The following is a 19,152-nucleotide window of genomic DNA, read 5'->3' as shown; positions in this document are numbered from 1 at the left end:
AATGAGGACAATGTGTCTGGGGCTGAGGGCGGATGAAAAAAACATGGCTGCGCTGCCACCCTGAGGCAGATGGTGGTATAGCTGCAGAGGGGGTCATCGAGGGGAGACAGAGCGGATGATGAAATACTGGCAGCTTTTCAGTAACGGCTGAGCCCAGCCAGGTCCGGGTGGGCGGGGTGAGCTGCTGTGAGCTCATCGCTGCCGCTACTAGCTCACGGCCACGGCAGCTATTATGCAAGAGAAAGGAGGGAATGGGAGGGGGAGAGGGGAGGGGAGCGATGTGAACAACAGGAGGTGCAGCGGGGATAGTGTACCCGGTGAAATGATGTACAGAATGTCAACGGCGTCGGCGCCTGAAATCCACGCACCCTCGGTTGTCCGCGGCTCCCTTTGTCTCCAAAAGTGGTGGCTCTCTTTCTTTCCGAGCGGCATTCCAGTGAAGACTAGCGGGCTTTTCTTCTGCCCGCCGAACGGTAATCACCGCAGAGACAAATGATGATGTCCCGGAGCACAGTGGGGACCTTTAGCAGATAAATGGCTTTAATTAATCTCGTCGAACGTATAGCCTCGCGGATATGTTCATCGATGAAATATGACGACAACATCCTGAGCTAAATAGATATGCAAATAGTGAACTGCGAGGCAAATCCATTCAAAATTAGTATTGTTTTTCTCCACGTTGGGAGCGAGTTCAAAGGGGGGCAATTCATCGCACGAGAAGGGACACTCGGGAAAAACACAAGGTGACCCCCGGCGGGCAATCTCCCGTAATCATAATCCGTGGTGAGGCGGCGGGATTGACGTGTTTCCCAGTCGCAGCTTCTTCTTGCACTCAATATCCATTTTTCAAGGAGTAATGGGGATGAGGAGAGTGACAGTCAAGGGCGAGCCAATACTGTCAGGTTGGTGTTACACAACTCTGAGGAAGACGCCGATGCGGGCTGATAGTTGTCCTGAAGGGTTCACCGTTATCTCTCAAGACACTCCACGGGAGTGCGCGTTCCATTGCGCCTTGAGCTCAAGATGTTCTTTGTCAAAAATTAAAATTAAAAAGCGGACACTTGCTTTAACATCGTCGAGGACGCACGCCGTGGTTTCATCCGATTGAGTCGCAATTTCAATTCCGAATTTCATGCATGGTAAATTAATTCGCCTGACCCTGGAGTTCAAGCGCTCCCTGTCTCGTTTGCCTTTGTTTGTGCTTACTCTTCATTTCTGGATCACTCCACTCTAACACCCCCCTCCCCTGCACACACCTGCTCTCAGGCTACATTGTATGCTGAGGTGACCTTCAGGAAACAATGTGGCACGCATTTTAATGTCTATTTCTTTTAACCTTTACATTGGCATGGGAAGAGATCTAACTGAGACTTTACACCTTTTTGTGTCAGGTTGTTATACAGAGCCACAGCTTTGCCACTGTCTAATAAAAATGTACTCCTTTTTTTCGCAACAACGCATGGATCACTGAACTCCCGGGTCTGTTTGTTTTCAGCTTTCAAACCCTGTTACCTCTTTACAGGTGTCAAGTCGGCTTTGTGTTTGTTGGTGACGGCACCTTCCTTAGAGCCCTGTCCGTCCAATCAGCGCTCAGTCCATCACGGGCATGGGAAAATCAGCGATGAATACGGACCTCAAAGCACCATTAATTAGAAGACAATCAAGGACTGCGAGGACAAAAGCGTGAAGACAAAAAAAAGGCGGTTCATTTTTCTTTTCACGGCCATCTGAGAAGACGTTTTAGATGTGCAAAGTTTCATGGAATTGAGGCCGACAGGCTTCTTCGAGCCCAGTGGGGTACTTATAATTTGTTGGGGGAGCATGGGAGGGGGGGGGGGGGAGCTGGAGAACAATGGCATTGTCCCTGTTGCACTGGAAGCCTCGGTTGCCGCCGCTGCCTGCCTGCCCGCAGATTGTTAGTAGTAATTTGCTTTATGTTGAGTGGAAGCAGGATCAGCGATGAAGCGAGGCATGTGTTAATTCCTCTGCAGGGATCACATGCCCTTATCAGTCTCCAATCACAACTCCATCAGCGGGGGGTTACATAACCCTTGGTCTTGGTGCACTGTCATGGCGACCACCCAGGGGCTGGTTTGCACCTCTGCCAAGTTGGTGAGACGACGAGCAACGGGCATCGCATACGGTAATCTCATAGAAGCAACGCGGGATCAATATGATGTGGAGGAGCAGACGGGGTCAGACTTCTTCCCGGCCGGTTCTCCCGCAACGCTCAAATTACTTATTTGTCTTTGAGAACAGCAGAAAGACCACGAGGATTGATTGTGCCTGGTTGTGATCAATAGCAGACAAACAATTGTCTCGGCGTGGCGTGAGCAAAACAAAAACCAATAATCCAACGTGCAGTTGGGAAGAGCTCGCGCTAAGTACAAAAATTAATTCACACACAAGATTAGTAATTGACAGTTTTCCCACATGTGTCCAGTTAGCCGACGTCCTCCGGCCTCATTCGGCATGACAGGGGTAATGACAGCAGCGAGGGGAAAAGAGAGCCGGAGACTGGGAGACTCGAGAGACAGACGGAGCAAGCAAAATAAAAATTAGACACAGCTAATGCGGCAGGACAGTAGCTTTGTACTAGTCATTGTGCTGTCCAGTGTGTGATAGCTTCCCTCAGGCCTCCGCGCCCTTCGTTGGCGGTAATTTGCTGTTGTCACATTCGGTTCATATCAAGACTGGTCTACAGGCCACATCATACGAAAGGACTTCTACAATTTCCCTATGCTTTCCCCGTGGCTCCTGGTCAGAGGCCCAGCAGAAGGGCTCAATGGTTGAGGCAGCGCAGGGTGACAGCTTGGCGGGGTCCTGGAGCCTCCTAGGGTTCTCAAGCCGGGGCCCCGTGGTACGGACAGCTGTGCGGGGGCCCGGGGACAAGAGGTGGAAGGCCAGTGGAGAGGAAGCGCATTTTTCGTTGAAGGGTGTATTGTCACCACCCATCATCTCTCATTGCCCCGTTGAGAGTTGAGGGGCTGGACTCACATTTTTCTTTTCAACTGCTTTCCTCCCTTCTCCTATATCACAGGAAGAACTTCACAGATGCATGAGAATCATGTTGTTATCCTGAAAATACGAGAAGCACATGGGCGCCCGCTCGCACACAGCAGCCGCACTAATGCTCCCCCTCCACTGCGTCCGTTAACGTCACGTTTGAGGAAATCGGGGGCCCCGCAGGATCGTCTTCTTGCTCATCACATATTGCAGGCCAGACACATTTAGGCACAGAGGTCCATTCTCCCGATTCCCGTAGGCTTTGATCTTCCATTTTCTCCTCTGCAGTGATTGATATTTACATTGCATTACCGGCAAAACACACATGCATGAGCGACCATATGCGCGCACACACCCCCCCCCCCCCCCCCCCCCCCACCCATTCTAGAGTGGTACTGACACCTCTCAGAGGGGTCCTAGCGGTGGAAGACATCCTGCACATCAGACCGCAGCGCCATCGCTATTAGTGCACTATATGGCGAAGAGCAGACTCCATCACTCACACTAAACAGACTGCCGTGAGAGACAGGAAGATGAGAGACAGAAGTGTGTGTGTGTGTGTGTGTGTGTGTGTGTGTGTGTGTGTGTGTGTGTGTGTGTGTGTGCGTGTGTGTGTGTGTGTGTGTGTGTGTGCGTGTGTGTGTGTGTGTGTGTGTGCGCGCGCGTTTGTGTGTGCGTGTGTGCTAAGGCGTGGAGGGATTAAGAGATGTCGGTAAGGCTTGGATGATTGGGTGGGTCGGGAGAAAAATAGGAGAACGGCAGAAGAAGTGTGACAGTAAAAACCAAAGAAACAAAGACAAAGGCAGAAGCAGGGCAATAAAAAAAAAAGGTGGGCTGCAAGACAAAGGCACAAAGAGAGCTGTGAGACAGACCGAGAGAGACAGACAAAGGGAGATGATCCACTATCTATGAAGACTACGGCAGCAAAATCCGTCTGGCCTCCCCCCCTCCCCGAGCAGAGCACACTTGGCTATTACAGTAATGAGTGCAACTGCCAGTGACGTCATGCATCTATAGCATTACAGCATGTCCTGATGTATAGGACAAAGAGCTTGAGGGAGATAGAGTAAAGGGGAGGGAGGGAGGGAGGGAGGGAGGGACGGAGGCAGGGATGGAGAGATGGTGAAGGGCTCAGGTGAGGTTTGAGAACAGAGGAATGGGGAGGAGAGGGTGTCAGAGGGCACGAGGAAGTTCTGTATAAATGACGACAAATTTTAAAAAAGGGGTTAAAGACAAAGAAAACCGCGATGAGAAATTAATTTGTGTCTGCCCCCTCCCCCCCCCCCTCATCGGCTCACTTGGCTTTGTTACATCTGCAGTTGGGAAAAATCCGCTTGAACACATATTAGATAACAGCATTCGCCAGCGCCCACCAACAACCCCCCTCTCCTCCTCTCCCACCCTCCTCTCTCCCTCATTGCACATTCAATTCTCCTCCACAGCCCAGTTCACAAAAACAATAAAACACTTATTGCGCACATATGCACGTTAGTGGCTCCTCCACCCGCCGTGATTAGGATAATGAACGCAGTGACAAAAGGAGACCACCAATTAACGGGTTCTTAAATCCTAATTGGCTGGAGATCACTATCACTCTCTAATCTGATGCACAATGCTCCCAAACTGGAGAGCGCGCAGTACTGGGGAGCTTGTGCGAAAAAATGATGCGACAGTCGAGCCTATCCTCTATTCGTGTATGGAAAGTCACTGGAGCACTGTTGTTGCGCATTCCCACAGTCCTGCATGCACAGGACAACTGGGAGCTGCCCGGTACAACCAGCCGTTGTTTATTGGCCACTGAAGAAACTCTGAGCAGCTGGTGGTTAAGTCCCTTGTCCAAGGGCACCTTGATGGTACACTGCAAAAAAAAAAAAAATCCCTGTCTTAAAAAAAGGAAAATACAATGTAATGTATAAGAATTTTCGAGTATCAAAAAAAATATCTTGAATAAAAGACCAGTGTGTGATTTTATCTAATGATCTGAATATACATTCTCTATCTTTTAATCCACCTCGGGTGAGATGTTTATTGTTTATTGTTTCACGTTCATGTCTTGTGAAAGAACCCAAAACGCCGCCAGAATAACCGGAATAAAAAAATGCCGTATAGACTTTGATTTGTTGCGCAATGAAATGAAAACTGCGGAGAATAAAATGAAACGATTGACCTTTGCTCCTGTCACAGGATATATACAGTTATATCACACAGCCCTTAAAGCAAGCAACTTATTTGTAGCCAGCTGTGGCTAGAAAAGAAAAGTAAAAGTATAAAGTTTAAAAATGCAAATTATGCTTGACTATCTTTGATAAGAAAACATAGGATTTGAAAGATTCTAATATATGTCATTCTTGAATTTGCCCTTCTTGCAGTGGAGACGGGGTGATTAGAGCGAGCCTGCTGGTGATCATTCGAACGGCGGCATTGCCACTATCGTGGTACTTGTGCAGTATATCATTTTAAGGTTTACAGACAAACTCTTTATGACTCAAAAAAACCTTCATTTTTGCACATATAGACGTGTCCGCCAGTAAGAGTTACGATCAAACTCTGCGTTGGCAGCCGAAACACAAGCTACTTGGCTGAAGTATATCACTGATGTTTCCAGGGCACAAAGACAGAGAGGCTCTTTATTTTAGACAGGCATAGCAGGGGGGGGGGGTCCAACCTGAGGAGCTATGAAACAGGGGGCCTCTTGAGTGCGACCACCCCAAAGACAGCCCACTGCCGGCACCGACACTGTGAGAGCTGCAGAGGAATTTACCGTGACAGCGGAAACAGCCTCGACTCAGGTGGACGTTCGTAAAGACAGAACCAGGGTACGCACACGCACGCACGCACGCACGCACGCACGCACGCACGCACACATACAAATGTCCAGACCTTGGCAGTGAACCCTGCCAAGGCTCACCTCCCTGTAACCTTGGTGTTGGGATTCTAGGAAAAATGTAAGCCTTTCCTCACCTTTTGATCCTCGAAATGTTCCCAGCCTCCCTGGTACAGAGCGGCCTTGTCAACAAGGTGTCAGATTAACACTCAAATTATCATATTCCTCAAAGGGCAAACATGTACAACTTACTATTAAGTCTGAAGTCTGGCTTCCTGCAACTTTTTCTGCACCGAGTACGTATGTTTATGTATGAACTAACAACTGGATGGTTCCTAGAAGCCTTGTTTCCCGGGGGCATAATTAGATTGAGGGGGGGGAAACACTTCCTGCTACAAGGAGAAGCGTTTCAAAAGTAGCGGTACTGGGCGCCTTGATGCTGACTAAAGCACGGCTGTTTACATCATGGTACCATCGCTTTGTTGAGAGTCCAAAAAAACATCACGAAAAAACCAAAGGAACCATTAAAACATCCAGTCATCAAACTAAAGGGCTGGGGTAGGAGCCAGTGCAGGCCTGCGCTTGATCAGCGGAGCCCCCTTCAGCAGGCGTCCAACCAGAGTCAACCTGGTCGCGCATTAGTAACCGGCCCGATCCTCGGTACCTGAGGGCGGCACCATTCCTTGGTTCGGATCCAGATCAATCAGAGAGGTATGCCTGTGAAGAAAAAGCCTGAACTCTGGTGACCTGGCAAGCACAGGATAAAACAACATGCGCCCTGGCCCTGCTTGCAAGTATTTCCGGAGAGCACCTTGGGCCTATTTTAGAGCGGACCCGCATATCGGCTTTCAAGCTAAAAAAGTAAGTGAATTTGTGCGCATTGGGAGTTCTGCGAATGCGTGCGTGCGTGCACACGTGCAGATAGTACATACGCGGGCCCATGTGCACGTGCGTCGCCAGCATGTGTTTCTGATGAGTCAATATAGATCTGCATTTCAAATAAAGATAATGGGAAGCAGAGCACGAGTGAATGAAAGAAAGAGGGGGTGGAGTGTGGTATCTATAGGTGGGGAGGGGGGGGGGGGGGGCGACATTCCTGAGGCCTGATGTCGGAGGTAAATTAAAAATATCCCCGGCTGCTTGGAGGGGGTCCAAGGCGGCTGACACACACCGCTCAGTCAGGGAGCTCGCTGCTGATCCAGTAAGCGCTCACTCACGGCCAATTATGCTCCCTGTGATGTGTGTTCCACCCCCCCCACCCCCCACATACCCCCCCCCCACCCACCCCCGCCACCCTGCCTGCCTTTGCCCCTCTAGCAACACCAGCCAAAGAGAGAAAGCTGTCAAAGAGCCAGGATCAAACCTCCAATCAAACGCTGGCTGTCACACACCCAGGTGATGATTAATGGCTCGTATTCTCTGACCCGGAGAAGAAAGGAGAACAGAGAGCGCGCTACAGATGGGAGTTTTCAACTCATTACAAAAGCACAGTAACATGTGTTGAGAGGACCAAGCATCCTCCCCGCGTCCGTGCAGCCCAGCAACTGGCACTGGCGGGCAATTACGGCGCCGAGAGATGAAAGCTGCTCTCCATTTGGAAACGCGATGGTTGTCAAGGCTTTTCCTCGCTTCCCAGGCAAATTAACAAATTAGATATGAGGGGGTTTGCTGTATTCACCTGTGTCTCACCCTCCAGTGCGGCGGGCCAGAGGTTCTCACTTCTGTTCTCACACACACACACACAAACACACACAAACACACACACACACACACTCGCACTGAGGGTCTCGCCACTGGCGTCCAACCGTGTTCTGCGGAGGAAACCAAACACGGGCCTGTTTTGACTGGATGTGATCCTTGTTTCCGGGTGGATTGCTGCCAGAGGCGGATTGATGGCTCTCACCCAGAGGACGAGGTTTTACAGGAAAATCCTCCTGGCTGGAATTCTCCTCCTTTTCATATTGGGACTCCAAACACAGGGTCACAGTTATGGCTGCGCCGGGGCAAAGTGCTCCCCAAGTGATAATGAAGGCAATGTGGCTGTGCTTATCACACACACACACACACACACACACACACACACACACACACACACACACACACACACACACACACACACACACACACACACACACACACACACACACACACACACACACACACACACACACACACACACACACACACACACACACACACACACACACACACACACACACACGATTGTACTGGGAGCCCTCCCTGATATAATGCTTTCTCTGGCCCACAGCCCTGGACTTCAGGCCTCACCCTAAACATTAATCTAACCTTGGACTAAATTGGATCTTTAAAAGTCTGGTTAATTAAAATCTGGGTTTTGTTTTTAAATGGTTTTGGTCATTTCATTTCTGTTGGTTATGATGACTCTTCCCTAAGTAATTGCTTGAGCTCAACAACATCACAAGGACAAAGTCACACAGGATAAAAAAAAAAACATCAGCCCTAACCAGTCTATTTGAAATTATGGTAATATCTCTCATGTTACATGAATGTAAGATGAATTGATGAACTGTAACTGTAATTTTTTTGTTTTCCCTTCAAAATAAACCTTGGGGTTTGTTTAAAATCTGTACCAGCATATTTTTCTCTGTTGGACTCCCATTTGAGCAATGCCATCGTATTCCCAGATTCCCAGAGTTACAGATGCCATTACACATACGATTGATGGTCGAAACTACAAAAATAAGACCCAAGTTTTGATTAAGCTTTCACTTTAATCCTAAAAACACATCTGATCCCTCACATGGCTCTTTAACAAAGGTGAAGACGGTCCTCACTGTCGACGGGTAAAACTAAATCTGGTCCTGACCAAGACAGAAGTCAAGCACTGAGATATTCTCAAGTACACACACACACATACAGAGGCGCAGGCTGTACAATCCCATACACACACACACACGTTAAAGAACATACATGTTCACACAATCCTATGCCCTGTCTTTCTAGTTTATACTGTACACGCCCAAGACAAAGATGTACAGTACACGCACACACAGACCTGCAAACAAACAAGATTTATAGTATGTGTTGCAGGCTGCCTCCTAAGTGAACCCCCTTGTGCACACACACACACACACACACACACACACACACACACACACACACTAGTTGAATCCATATGAATGAAAAAGCTTCTCTGCCACATGTCTCCTGAGCTGCAGGGAGACAGACCAGTTGCTTCCGCAGTGGATCGATAGGAGAGAAAGACAAACACTGACATTAAAGTAGCAGAGGGAGAAAGAGAGCGATAGGGAGGGAGGGAAGAGAGGTGGTGCAGCAGAATAAGAGCAAACACACACAGAAGTGTTAATTCATCCATTCAATTTTCATATTATTCATTTGAACAGCCTCGTTATTTATTAGGTTACCTTTTCTCTGAAAACTGTTGAATCAGTCATTATCAATTTAACTGCAGCACTTGTGCCAATACAGCACTTTATCAAATATCACTTGAGTTTGCGTCGTCTAGCTGGCGGTAATCGTAAGAGATTAACAGTAGGGAAGGAGAGAGGCGGAGCGTAGGGAAAAAAGAAAGGCACTGGTGAAAATGAGACAAGAAGAGATAGAAGGAGACAGAGAGCGCGGAGGGAGGAAGCGAGAGAGACACGGAGCGGTGACAGTGATAGAGAGCGAGCGGACCTCTGGGACCGCAGCAGAGGCGAGTCCATCGATCCGGGACAGCGAGCCGGCTCACGTTTCACCTCCTCAGCAGCAACGCAGGCGCTTCGCCGTGGAACTGAGCCCTATATCCCGTCTGGACAGGGTCACCTCCACTCTATAAGCGTCTGTCTTTGTGCGCGTGTGTGTGTGTGTGTGTGTGTGTGTGTGTGTGTGTGTGTGTGTGTGTGTGTGTGTGTGTGTGTGTGTGTGTGTGTGTGTGTGTGTGTGTGTGTGTGTGTGTGTGTGTGTGTGTGTGTGTGTGTGTGTGTGCATGTGTGGTGAGCCAGGAAAAACAGATCTGAATAAAGAGATCAGATTTAAAAATCTGGCTTTTACAAAAAGTGACTTTTCCATCAGTGGTGTAGAATTTTTTTTCCGCGCGTTTCCAGTGTGCATCAATCTCTCTTAAGGATCTTGACATAGTGAAGACAATGAAAACAGAACTACTGGGCTAAATGATATTTTTGGATGTGACGTTCCGTGTCACCGTCCACACAATGAAGGTTATCGCAGCCAAAAGAAGCTGATGAACCGGCACGTGGCATCTGAACAACGTCATCCAATTTGGATTGCCCCCTAAGTCACATGCAAACCTCAACAAAGGGGGGGGGGGGGGGGAGAGTAATAGCCTGAATGAATCACATCCATCTGTAAGTGGTGGGCCATGGGATGGGATGGGGGGAGGGGGGGGGTTTATCCACTGTCACCCGAGAGGGGCCGAGCCACGAGACAGACGACCGAGCATGTGGCATCTCCCCTGACCCCTGAGCCGGAAACCTTTTCCCCTATCTGCCCCTGCTGGGGCTAACGGATGGCCCAGAAAAACCCTCGGTGACCAATGGCCACAGGAGATCTTTTATGCGAGCGGTCAGTCACATCAGGAAAAGGTCACACGGGGGTGGGGTCAGATCAGAAACAGGTGAACTTTGACCCTTTTCGGTGCTGGCTGTAGGTTGTGGTGTCGTGGCGAGGGTGAGCAGGAGCGGATCTCTGAGGTGAAGACTAGTGGACAGTCGACAGATAAGAATGAGAAAACATGCCACACAGACGAGATCGTAATTAACTGTGTAAACAGCGGTTTCATTAAAGACATTTCACACTGATGGCTTTCATGTACTCTATAATGAATTAATGTGCAGCTGTGACGGTGAGCGTAGTGTTACAGTATCCACACACCTACTCACTCTGTATTACACACTGTTTTAATCCAGACACTCCAGGGTTTGACTTTGACCACATCTTTACTTTGGCTCCCTGCCATTACTAACTGTGAAGGTAGTGTCCTTCTTTTTTTCTCTCTCTCTCTCTCCATACATTGGATTTTGGATTCTCGGCATGATCTGCAGTTCAGGCAACTCCTCCAGGCTTACTGCTCGGTTCACCACGTGGAACTTTAGACATTTTTAACATCACATTGACTATTATTTTGATATCTGTTTCACAGTCACACTGTCTAACATGTGAATGATATCAATTGCAACGAGTAGGATGATAAAGTGAATTTACTGACATTGAGTACAGCACATCTTTGTCAGTACTTTGTCAGTGGTATATACTAGTAATTTCTAATAATAATATCATTAATACATTTTGAACATGACCTGGACCTGGATATGCAGCAGAAAAACATGGATGGATGAACCTATTATGATATAACTAATGAATTTAAGGTCCACATATGAATTTCACCCAAGGTCAAGGTCTGACACAATGTCACTGAGCATTTTCCAGCCCGTCTTGCTGAAATAAAAAATCAGCAGATTAAACTCTGATAAAATGTGATATCTTAATTACTGCTTAACTGAGCTGTAAGGCAGGTTTACACTCTGTAACCTGTACTCTACCGACCACTGACTGTATGAGGGGGACTGTATGCACCGACTGATAACTGCACAAGAGGTGAAAACATTTACGTCCTGTTAAAGCAGTCAAAGCCAAATTCTGCCACGACCACGAGTGCGAATTATTGAGGCTGGTTTGAAAGCAAGAGGTTGTGAGCGAGTTACTTGCATATTCATTTGAGAGAGAGTACGAGAAAGTCTACAATTTCCCCGGCCAAGCTTGTCATATCTTTCCGGGAGACGTTTTACTGCTTTCTGGACCCGTCCCAAAACTTTCTCAGCACCAGTTGGGTTTATACCCCACCACCTGACAAACATGACCACCCAGCAGGCCGGCGACGTTCACAGTGAGCCGCTTCAGCCCATTAGTCGGCATGAGATCCACATGGCGCGTGTGCGCGCGGCACCTCGTGAGTGACATGACCAGCGGCTCCGGGATTTAACTGAACCCCGACACCGCCGCTATCACCACCTCCTCCTCTGCCTTGGCTGGAACAATAAAAGCTTGGTACTGTAACAGGGAGAGGAAACACGCTCCCACCCCCCCCCCGCGGATTCTTTCCCGGCTGTTATTCCTGCTACTATTTCACATAAATTCACACCCGAAATCAAGACCGACGAAATGACATAAGGGAAACCGTGGCTAACAGCTCACATCCTCTGCGAGAGAGAGTATGTGTGTGTGTGTATGTGTGTGTGTGTGTGTGTGTGTGTGTGTGTGTGTGTGTGTGTGTGTGTGTGTGTGTGTGTGTGTGTGTGTGTGTGTGTGTGTGAGAGAGCCACAGAGCGGCCGTAACAACCAGATATCTCACCACTTGGATATGAATCACTGAATGAACTACAATGTATGACAAAAACTAAAATGATCCCAGTTGACGTAGTTGAAACTATTATCAAAACTCTATTTTAATCTTGATGATTTCATTGTGTCAGACGGTTTCATCAGAGGGGTTAATCTGAACTTGTGAACTCACACTGATCAAAAAGGGTCCGAGTTGAAGCCGCAGAGGACCCGTCACACAGGATCCCTAAACTCACAGTGCTCTCGTCCCGGGTCGGCGTCAGCGCTCGGGGGACAGATGTACAGCGCTGCTAAACCAACATCCCTCCGGTCTCGGGTCAGAAATGAAACACAAGGGGGAAACGAGGGGGCTGCAGTTTGATTTTGGCCTGTGGGCAAGACACTTTTCACTGGAGGTTTATTTTTCCTGCGGAGTCACGGCGCTCACATGCAATCAAAACATCCTCGCGCGCAACTGTCGCTGCACATGCTCACTTTTCGAACGTAAACATACAAAAAAAAAATTCTTAGTGATTAACAAGGAAATTCCTTTGACCCTCGTTTGCTTCATTGTGCTTGGGTCGCTGACATTGAGCGTATTTATACTTTTTCTTCCCTCCACATCAGACAAAAGACCCTTCACTGTGACAATCTGTACATCTATTTCCTTCCCGTAGCTTGAAGTGTAACATATTCTGTACTCCCCCCCCCCCCCCCCCAGAAAAGTTGGCCCTTCGCTCTCCGACCATCTGGACGGTCAAATGGATAGTCTCAAAGGTCAAGGCAGCTCTGTTCCCCTGTGATCCTGTCAATATCACCGCTGCACTTATCTGTAATGGAAGACACTTTGTGAGGCTGACAGTCGGGGGGGGGGGGGGGGGGGGGGGGGTTGTTCGTGGACCTGGGTGCTATGTGTGCTTGTGTGTGTACGAATGTGTACGGTCACATGTGGGAGTGGTGACTCAAATGATCCAAGTGTGATATGGATGGATCACAGCCAGGGCCGCGTCCTTGAAATGCTCATTGGTCGAGGGGTTTCGTCTGCCAACTGTGTGCTGGGGCGAGTGCTTGAGTAGTGCACTATGAAAGGCCGTGTAAGTGTGTCACCCAGCGCTGGGAACTATTACACCCCCGAGTCCTTGACACACTGACTAAGTAACACAGGGGTAGCGGGGCCTATAAAAAGCCGTGTTGGACTGAAAGCAGGGGGCTGTCCTCCCCGTAGGAAGCTGCGATAGCGTCGACGTCGCTGCACCGGAGCCAGATAATAATGAAATGCTGGTGTCAGACAGGAGACAAGGGAAAGAATCAGGCCTGTGGAACAGTGGGCTAATAATAGCCTCTGAAACTGTGCTATTCCCACCGCTGGCTGAGGAAATATCACCACACTTACACACACACACACACACACGGACTCAGACAGACACACACACACAGATACACACAGGCTTGGCACAAAGTTTGAACAGTAACCTGATCAAGCCACCGCAAAAACCAAAGCAATCAGGAATCAAAGCAAATCCAGCGTGAGTACAGTGCAGTGCGCGCGCGTGCGTGCGTGCGTGCATGTGCCGCGCAAATGTGAGCGTGTGCGGATGGGCGAGTGTGCAAGGGAGTAGAGGGAGCGGGTGAAAGATAAATGGAAGCAGAGTTCGGTGGAAACCACTTTTCCCTCCATAAAGCGGAGGAGCGCATTGCCTCTGATGTGCCCTACCAGGGAGGAAAGAGGGCCTTTCATTCAGCAAGAGGAGATCTGTCTCTTCTCCTCTTGCCCCTCGTTTCCCCCCTCTTCTCCTTCGAGAGCATCTGAAGCCCATTCTCTCCCCCACCCCTCTCCATCACCCGCAAATATAACAACATCTCTCTTTCCGCGACAAGACGAAAGGCTTTCTGCTCCTAATTGTACCCAGCCGTCACGGAGACTAAAGAGGTGAGGAGATCTGGAAGAGGAGAGGAGGGGAGGAAGAAAAAGGGGAGAGGAGAGGAGAAGGGAGTGGGGCAGAGGAAGAGGAGTCAAAGCAGGGGAGAAGAAAGGAAGAAATGAAAGATGTGTTTGTTCAGTACCGCAGGCTGACACATCTCTCTTATCTCTTGCCCAGTCAAACCATATGCCCCTAGGCTACAGAGGGAGGGAGGGAGGGAGGGAGGGAGGGGAGAACGATGAGGTGTAAGTGTGTGAGCGGGAAGGCTAGGGGTCGATTAAAATACATCTTTACAGGACGCGGCGCTATCCCAACACAGGCACATGCGATGCGTACTCCAGGTGAGAGTTATTCAAGGTCAGCCAGATCCCGATCCAGAAATACACAAGACGAACAAGGAAGGAAAGACAAGACGAGCAAACAGATACATGGCGAGGAGGCACTGACTTGGAGTGAAAAGGGGGCTTCTTGCCTCGACCCGTAGACCCTCTCGCTCCCCCCTGCAGCTTCCCAGTCGCCTGTTGACCACACACGCCGCCTGGCACGGCTCGGACACCGAGCGCCGCACGACACAGGGCCGCCGTCAAAGCCTCAGACACTCCAGCAGCAGGAGCCATCAGGACCGACTGTATCAAAGAGGAAGAAGAAGAGGAAGAAATATTTGATTATACAGACATTTACACTTTTGTTGACACAAATTGAGACTGTCAAACACCATTTTCACTGCTACTGTATTTTTGGGGGGAGAGAGTTGTGTTTGGTTAGTTTTGTGTTACCAGCCGGAGTCCAACGGCTGCCAAGACATTGACGAATGTTCAACGTAGTATCCTGACTGGGTGATTGGTGTGTGTGCATATGTGTGTGTGAGAGAGAGAGAGAGAGAGACTGGTGCCACATGTTCAACTCCCGCTGAACCATGCGTCCGATCCCCCTGTTTATTGACTGGAAACCGATATCTTTAAGGGCTTCATTCATGCTACATTACATGAGGTAAATTCAATAGCCCAGGCACCATGGTTCGGTCATTCACCTTCTTGCCCCGGTTGATTTTTTTTTTACACGCTGGATGTCGGCCCCTCTCTGCGTCTCCCCTCACAGAAGCCATTGTATGTTTTCCAGCGCTCCGGCAGCACCACCTCCGGGCCCAGGGCCACTGCACGTGCCCAGAGGGGCGGTGAAGCTTGGTTTTATTTTATTCCGTGTGAGTTTAACACGCTTTTAATAGATGCAGAAATGTATGCAGGTGGGTGGGTATGGGTGGGGGGGGGGTGACTCCACATTACTGGCCCACCATTAAATTCAAACTCCTGGAAAGAACACATGCTTCTAGGAATAGATCCAAGTGTGTGTGAGGGTGAGTGTGTGTGTGTGTAAGTGAGTCCAGCTATCTGCAGCTCATGGTGTGGATTTACAGCGTGCCTCCAGAGTACACTTACTACCCATCTCTCACACACACACACACACACACACACACACACACACACACACACACACACACACACACACACACACACACACACACACACACACACACACACACACACACACACACACACACACACACACACACACACACCCCTGGGTGCGGAAGGTGCGCTCTTTATCACTGTGACATTTCCATTTAAAACGCAGCCCAAGAGCTCTCGCAGTCACATCCATGTTTCCTGTGCCCCATGCTGCGGCACAATACCCACCACTTATGTTTAGCAATGGTCAGATCAGCCCCAGATTCCTCCGCTTCTCAACGCTTCCATGGGAGAGCTCATTATTTATCTTTGATTTAGAGCCACAAGAGTTATGGGGGGGGGGGCGTCGGCCTGCTACCAGGGAACAAAAGAAGTATGGAGCTCACTGCTGCTTTATGGTGCACACACTGACCAACAAGTTGTATCTGTTGCTCCGAACACAACAACCGCTGAGCTGCGGCGAAATGCACGTTATGAGCAAAGGATGAGTGTGAGGGGGTTCTCGGCCCCCCTCCTCCTCCCCAAACTTTAGCAAGATGAATCTGCCGATAAAAAGGGATAATGAAGATAATAACATGTTTATCTTGCCGGAAATGATATTGATTTACCTTTTTTCGTCTCTTATGGCCTTTGAAGATCTGTCAAATTAAACAAGAAGAGGTGGAGGTGGTGATGGGGATGGGGGGGGCTCTCATGTCCATAACTTATGGCTGCACTGTGACCATAACCTGTTGAGGGGGTCAAAGGTCAAGTTTCAACAGACTTGTTTCAATTAAAGCCATTAACCCTAAAACACTTTATTTTTTTTAAGCATTTGCATTTTTTCTCCCCTGGAAAAACAATGAAGTTGTTGAATGACTTTTCTGTTAATCATCACATTGCTTCAGATCTAGACTCGTGTTGATTTAAATGAAATGAGGTCAAGAGCCACTGAGGCTGGGAACCACTGGACCGGGCCTGAGTTTTCAGATTTAGGGTATATTGGATATTAGGATGTCAGTTTGTAGTCCAGGGGTTAACCTCTTGACCCGATTCAACTGTCAGCCATCAATCCAGCGCGCCACATAAAAGGGGAGCTCATGAAAACTATGTTGGACTTCTGTTCGTGACTGTATCTCACCTCGGCCTTAATGTCAACCAGATGGGACGGATGACGACTTTTCTCTCCACTTCTTTCTTTTTCCTTTTCCTTTTCATTCGCTACCGGCGGATGCTGACCCGCGGCCCGGGGCCCGGTGCCCGGGGCCCACGGCTGTCGGCCCACGATGGTGCCCCGCATCTCCACCACCCTCGGGGACGCAGCGCTGCGGTGATTGATCGCGGGGACGTGCTGCGCCGAACCCGAAGCCACTCGCCTCCGTCGGGAGCGCGCGGGATGTGGAGGCCGCGGCGGCGGACACAGAGTCTCTGTGTCGGGGAAACACGGCTCATTGTCCGCCGCGACGCCCCGGCCCGGCGGGCGGCGTCCACGGGGACCGTGTGCGGGCGTTTTGACAAACCTCGCCTCCTGGGGTTTTTCCCGCAAAAAACCGCATGCGTGCCACATTTCCCATTTCATATCCTGGTTGAGTTACCGTGATTACAGGGGATTTTGTTTTTTTAAAACTCATCACAGTTTTGTCTTCTTTTTTTCTCCCCCTTTCCCTTCCTCTCTTTGATCAGCTGGAGAACTAAACAAACACTCACATGCAGCAGGAAAGAAAAAAGGAGTTTGCTTCATTTGCAAATGTTTGTCCAATAGAGTGGAACACAACAACAGGCCACGCGAGTCTTCTACTTTTACTCCCTGTTGTGCTGCAGATGCGTGTCCACGCGTGGTCTCTACCGCCCCCTGCAGGCGGCCTCGCCTGTTGGGTTGGCCCCTTGGCCCCCAGGGTTCACCGCAGACTCACATCGCACTGTTCTACCTGGAAGGAGATGAACTGTAAGAACTGTGAACACTGCGACTCACCGGGAAACGCACAGCTCACTGTTTATGCTACAACAAAGACCTTTGTAGAAACTTTGTGTTTTAAAAATGGAACAATTTATAGAGGTTTAACAAAACAAAAAAAAAGGCGACTATCTCAAAACATCCAAAGGTATTTTTTCTTTTTTCCAAAATGAGAGAAAGTCATTATGGTTGAAGAGTGAGAGTAATAATCATTGTATATATAAGATAGATAAATGGATGGATACTCCCCACCAGACCAGCTTGAAACAGGTTAATACTTAGATAGATCGGTAGGTAGATAGACAGATAGACAGATAGGTAGATAGATAGATAGATAGATAGATAGATAGATAGATAGATAGATAGTCCTCACCATAATAACTGGTTAATTGTGTAAGAAAGAAAGAAAGAGATGAATGTATAGATGGATGGATGGTCCCCACCAGACCAATTTGAAACAGGTTAATACTTAAATAGATAGATAGATAGATAGATATAGTCCTCACCATAATATCTTCAAACAGGTTAAGGCTGAAAGAAAGATAGAAAGAAAGAAAAAGATAGATAGATAGATGGTTTCACTCATCATCGCTGTTTGCAGTTAAGGTTGTTTCTCATGAAAATATCCACACAACACAACAGTGTAATGTATCATCAGATGCTACTGTTTGAATTGTAGTGTTATTTTTTTTTATATATATAAATCCACTGATGAGGTCAATCCAGAGACAGTTGATATCTGGCAGACTGGATGCTCCTGGAGCCGAGCCCATCAAGAGAGCTGTCAAAGAGGCTTTTCATCGGCCCCCGCAGGAAGCTGGACAAGAAGTGTCCCCCGGTGGAGGCTCTTCAGCCTGGCAGACATACAGGCGGGCAGGGGCCGGGTGAGCGCCTTATTGGCACGGGGCGTGGAGCCGGCATTCTGGTGGAGCAGTGGCTGGCCAACAGGCTGGCCTCTCCAGTGGCAAAGAGGGAGATCTCTCACACACACACACACACACACACTCTCTCTCTCTCTCTCTCTCTCTCTCTGCCACACTCCTGCTGAGGAGCAAACGGAGGCTGGCCCCGGAGGGCCGCTCTTGAAAAGCTGCTGTTGTCTGGAGATGGCTTTCATGTGAATGGGAGCCTTAATAGGCGTTGTGTGACGGCTCTCGCCGCACGCTGGGCACCGAGTTATCCTCTTCTGTCGGGGTTTTTTTTTTTAATTAATAAACAATGTTTGGAGGCCACAATGCACTTGGAGGGACAACACAGTGACTCCTCGGTGGCCTTGACGCTGTTTGTTTTTGAGGAGCACTCAAAGCTCCCACTGAGGTGACCACAGGAGCTGGGGGGGTTGCTGACATTTATCATATTTGCCCGCATTGTAAGAATCAACAAGATTCACCAGAGTGCTTGTGTCTCACAGTTATGATACTAAAGTATGGACTGGTAACAGCATGTCAACTCTAAAAATCTCACACTGAATAATGCTGCTAAGTAAAAAAAATTTAAAATCATATGTATAAAATCAACTAATTTCTTCTCGGTTACTTATGCAATTTAAACATTGTATTTAATATTTTTTGTGATGCTGTCATACGCAGAACCATTTTTAAACACTTTTTGCCAAAGAAAGTGTCAAACCAAGACGATGAGTCTACCCACTGATAAGAAAAAAGGTACCCTTCAATCTTT

General features: G+C 48.7%; 1 protein-coding gene across 2 annotated transcripts in view; it reads right to left on the bottom strand.

Moving 5' to 3' along the window:
- LOC118290409 (protein eva-1 homolog A) overlaps positions 1 to 17,309 on the bottom strand; it is a 221,191-nt gene extending 203,882 nt beyond the window's left edge. Inside the window, exons 1-3 of one of the 2 annotated variants that reach the window (XM_035618057.2) lie at positions 16,660 to 16,800; positions 16,148 to 16,267; positions 14,521 to 14,699 (exon numbers count right to left, since the gene is read on the bottom strand). In XM_035618057.2, the coding sequence (XP_035473950.1) occupies positions 14,521 to 14,690 (170 nt within the window). In that variant the 5' untranslated portion in view covers positions 14,691 to 14,699; positions 16,148 to 16,267; positions 16,660 to 16,800. Of the gene's footprint in view, positions 1 to 14,520; positions 14,700 to 16,147; positions 16,268 to 16,659 lie in introns of both variants that reach the window. The other variant, XM_035618055.2, reaches the window with a different exon arrangement.
- Between the last annotated feature and the right edge of the window lie 1,843 nt (positions 17,310 to 19,152).

Source organism: Scophthalmus maximus, chromosome 18 (genome assembly GCF_022379125.1).
Source record: "Scophthalmus maximus strain ysfricsl-2021 chromosome 18, ASM2237912v1, whole genome shotgun sequence".
NCBI classification, from domain to species: Eukaryota; Metazoa; Chordata; class Actinopteri; order Pleuronectiformes; family Scophthalmidae; genus Scophthalmus; species Scophthalmus maximus.
The sequence above is the reverse complement of the archived record's forward strand: the minus strand, read 5'-3'. Positions and strand labels throughout refer to the sequence as shown.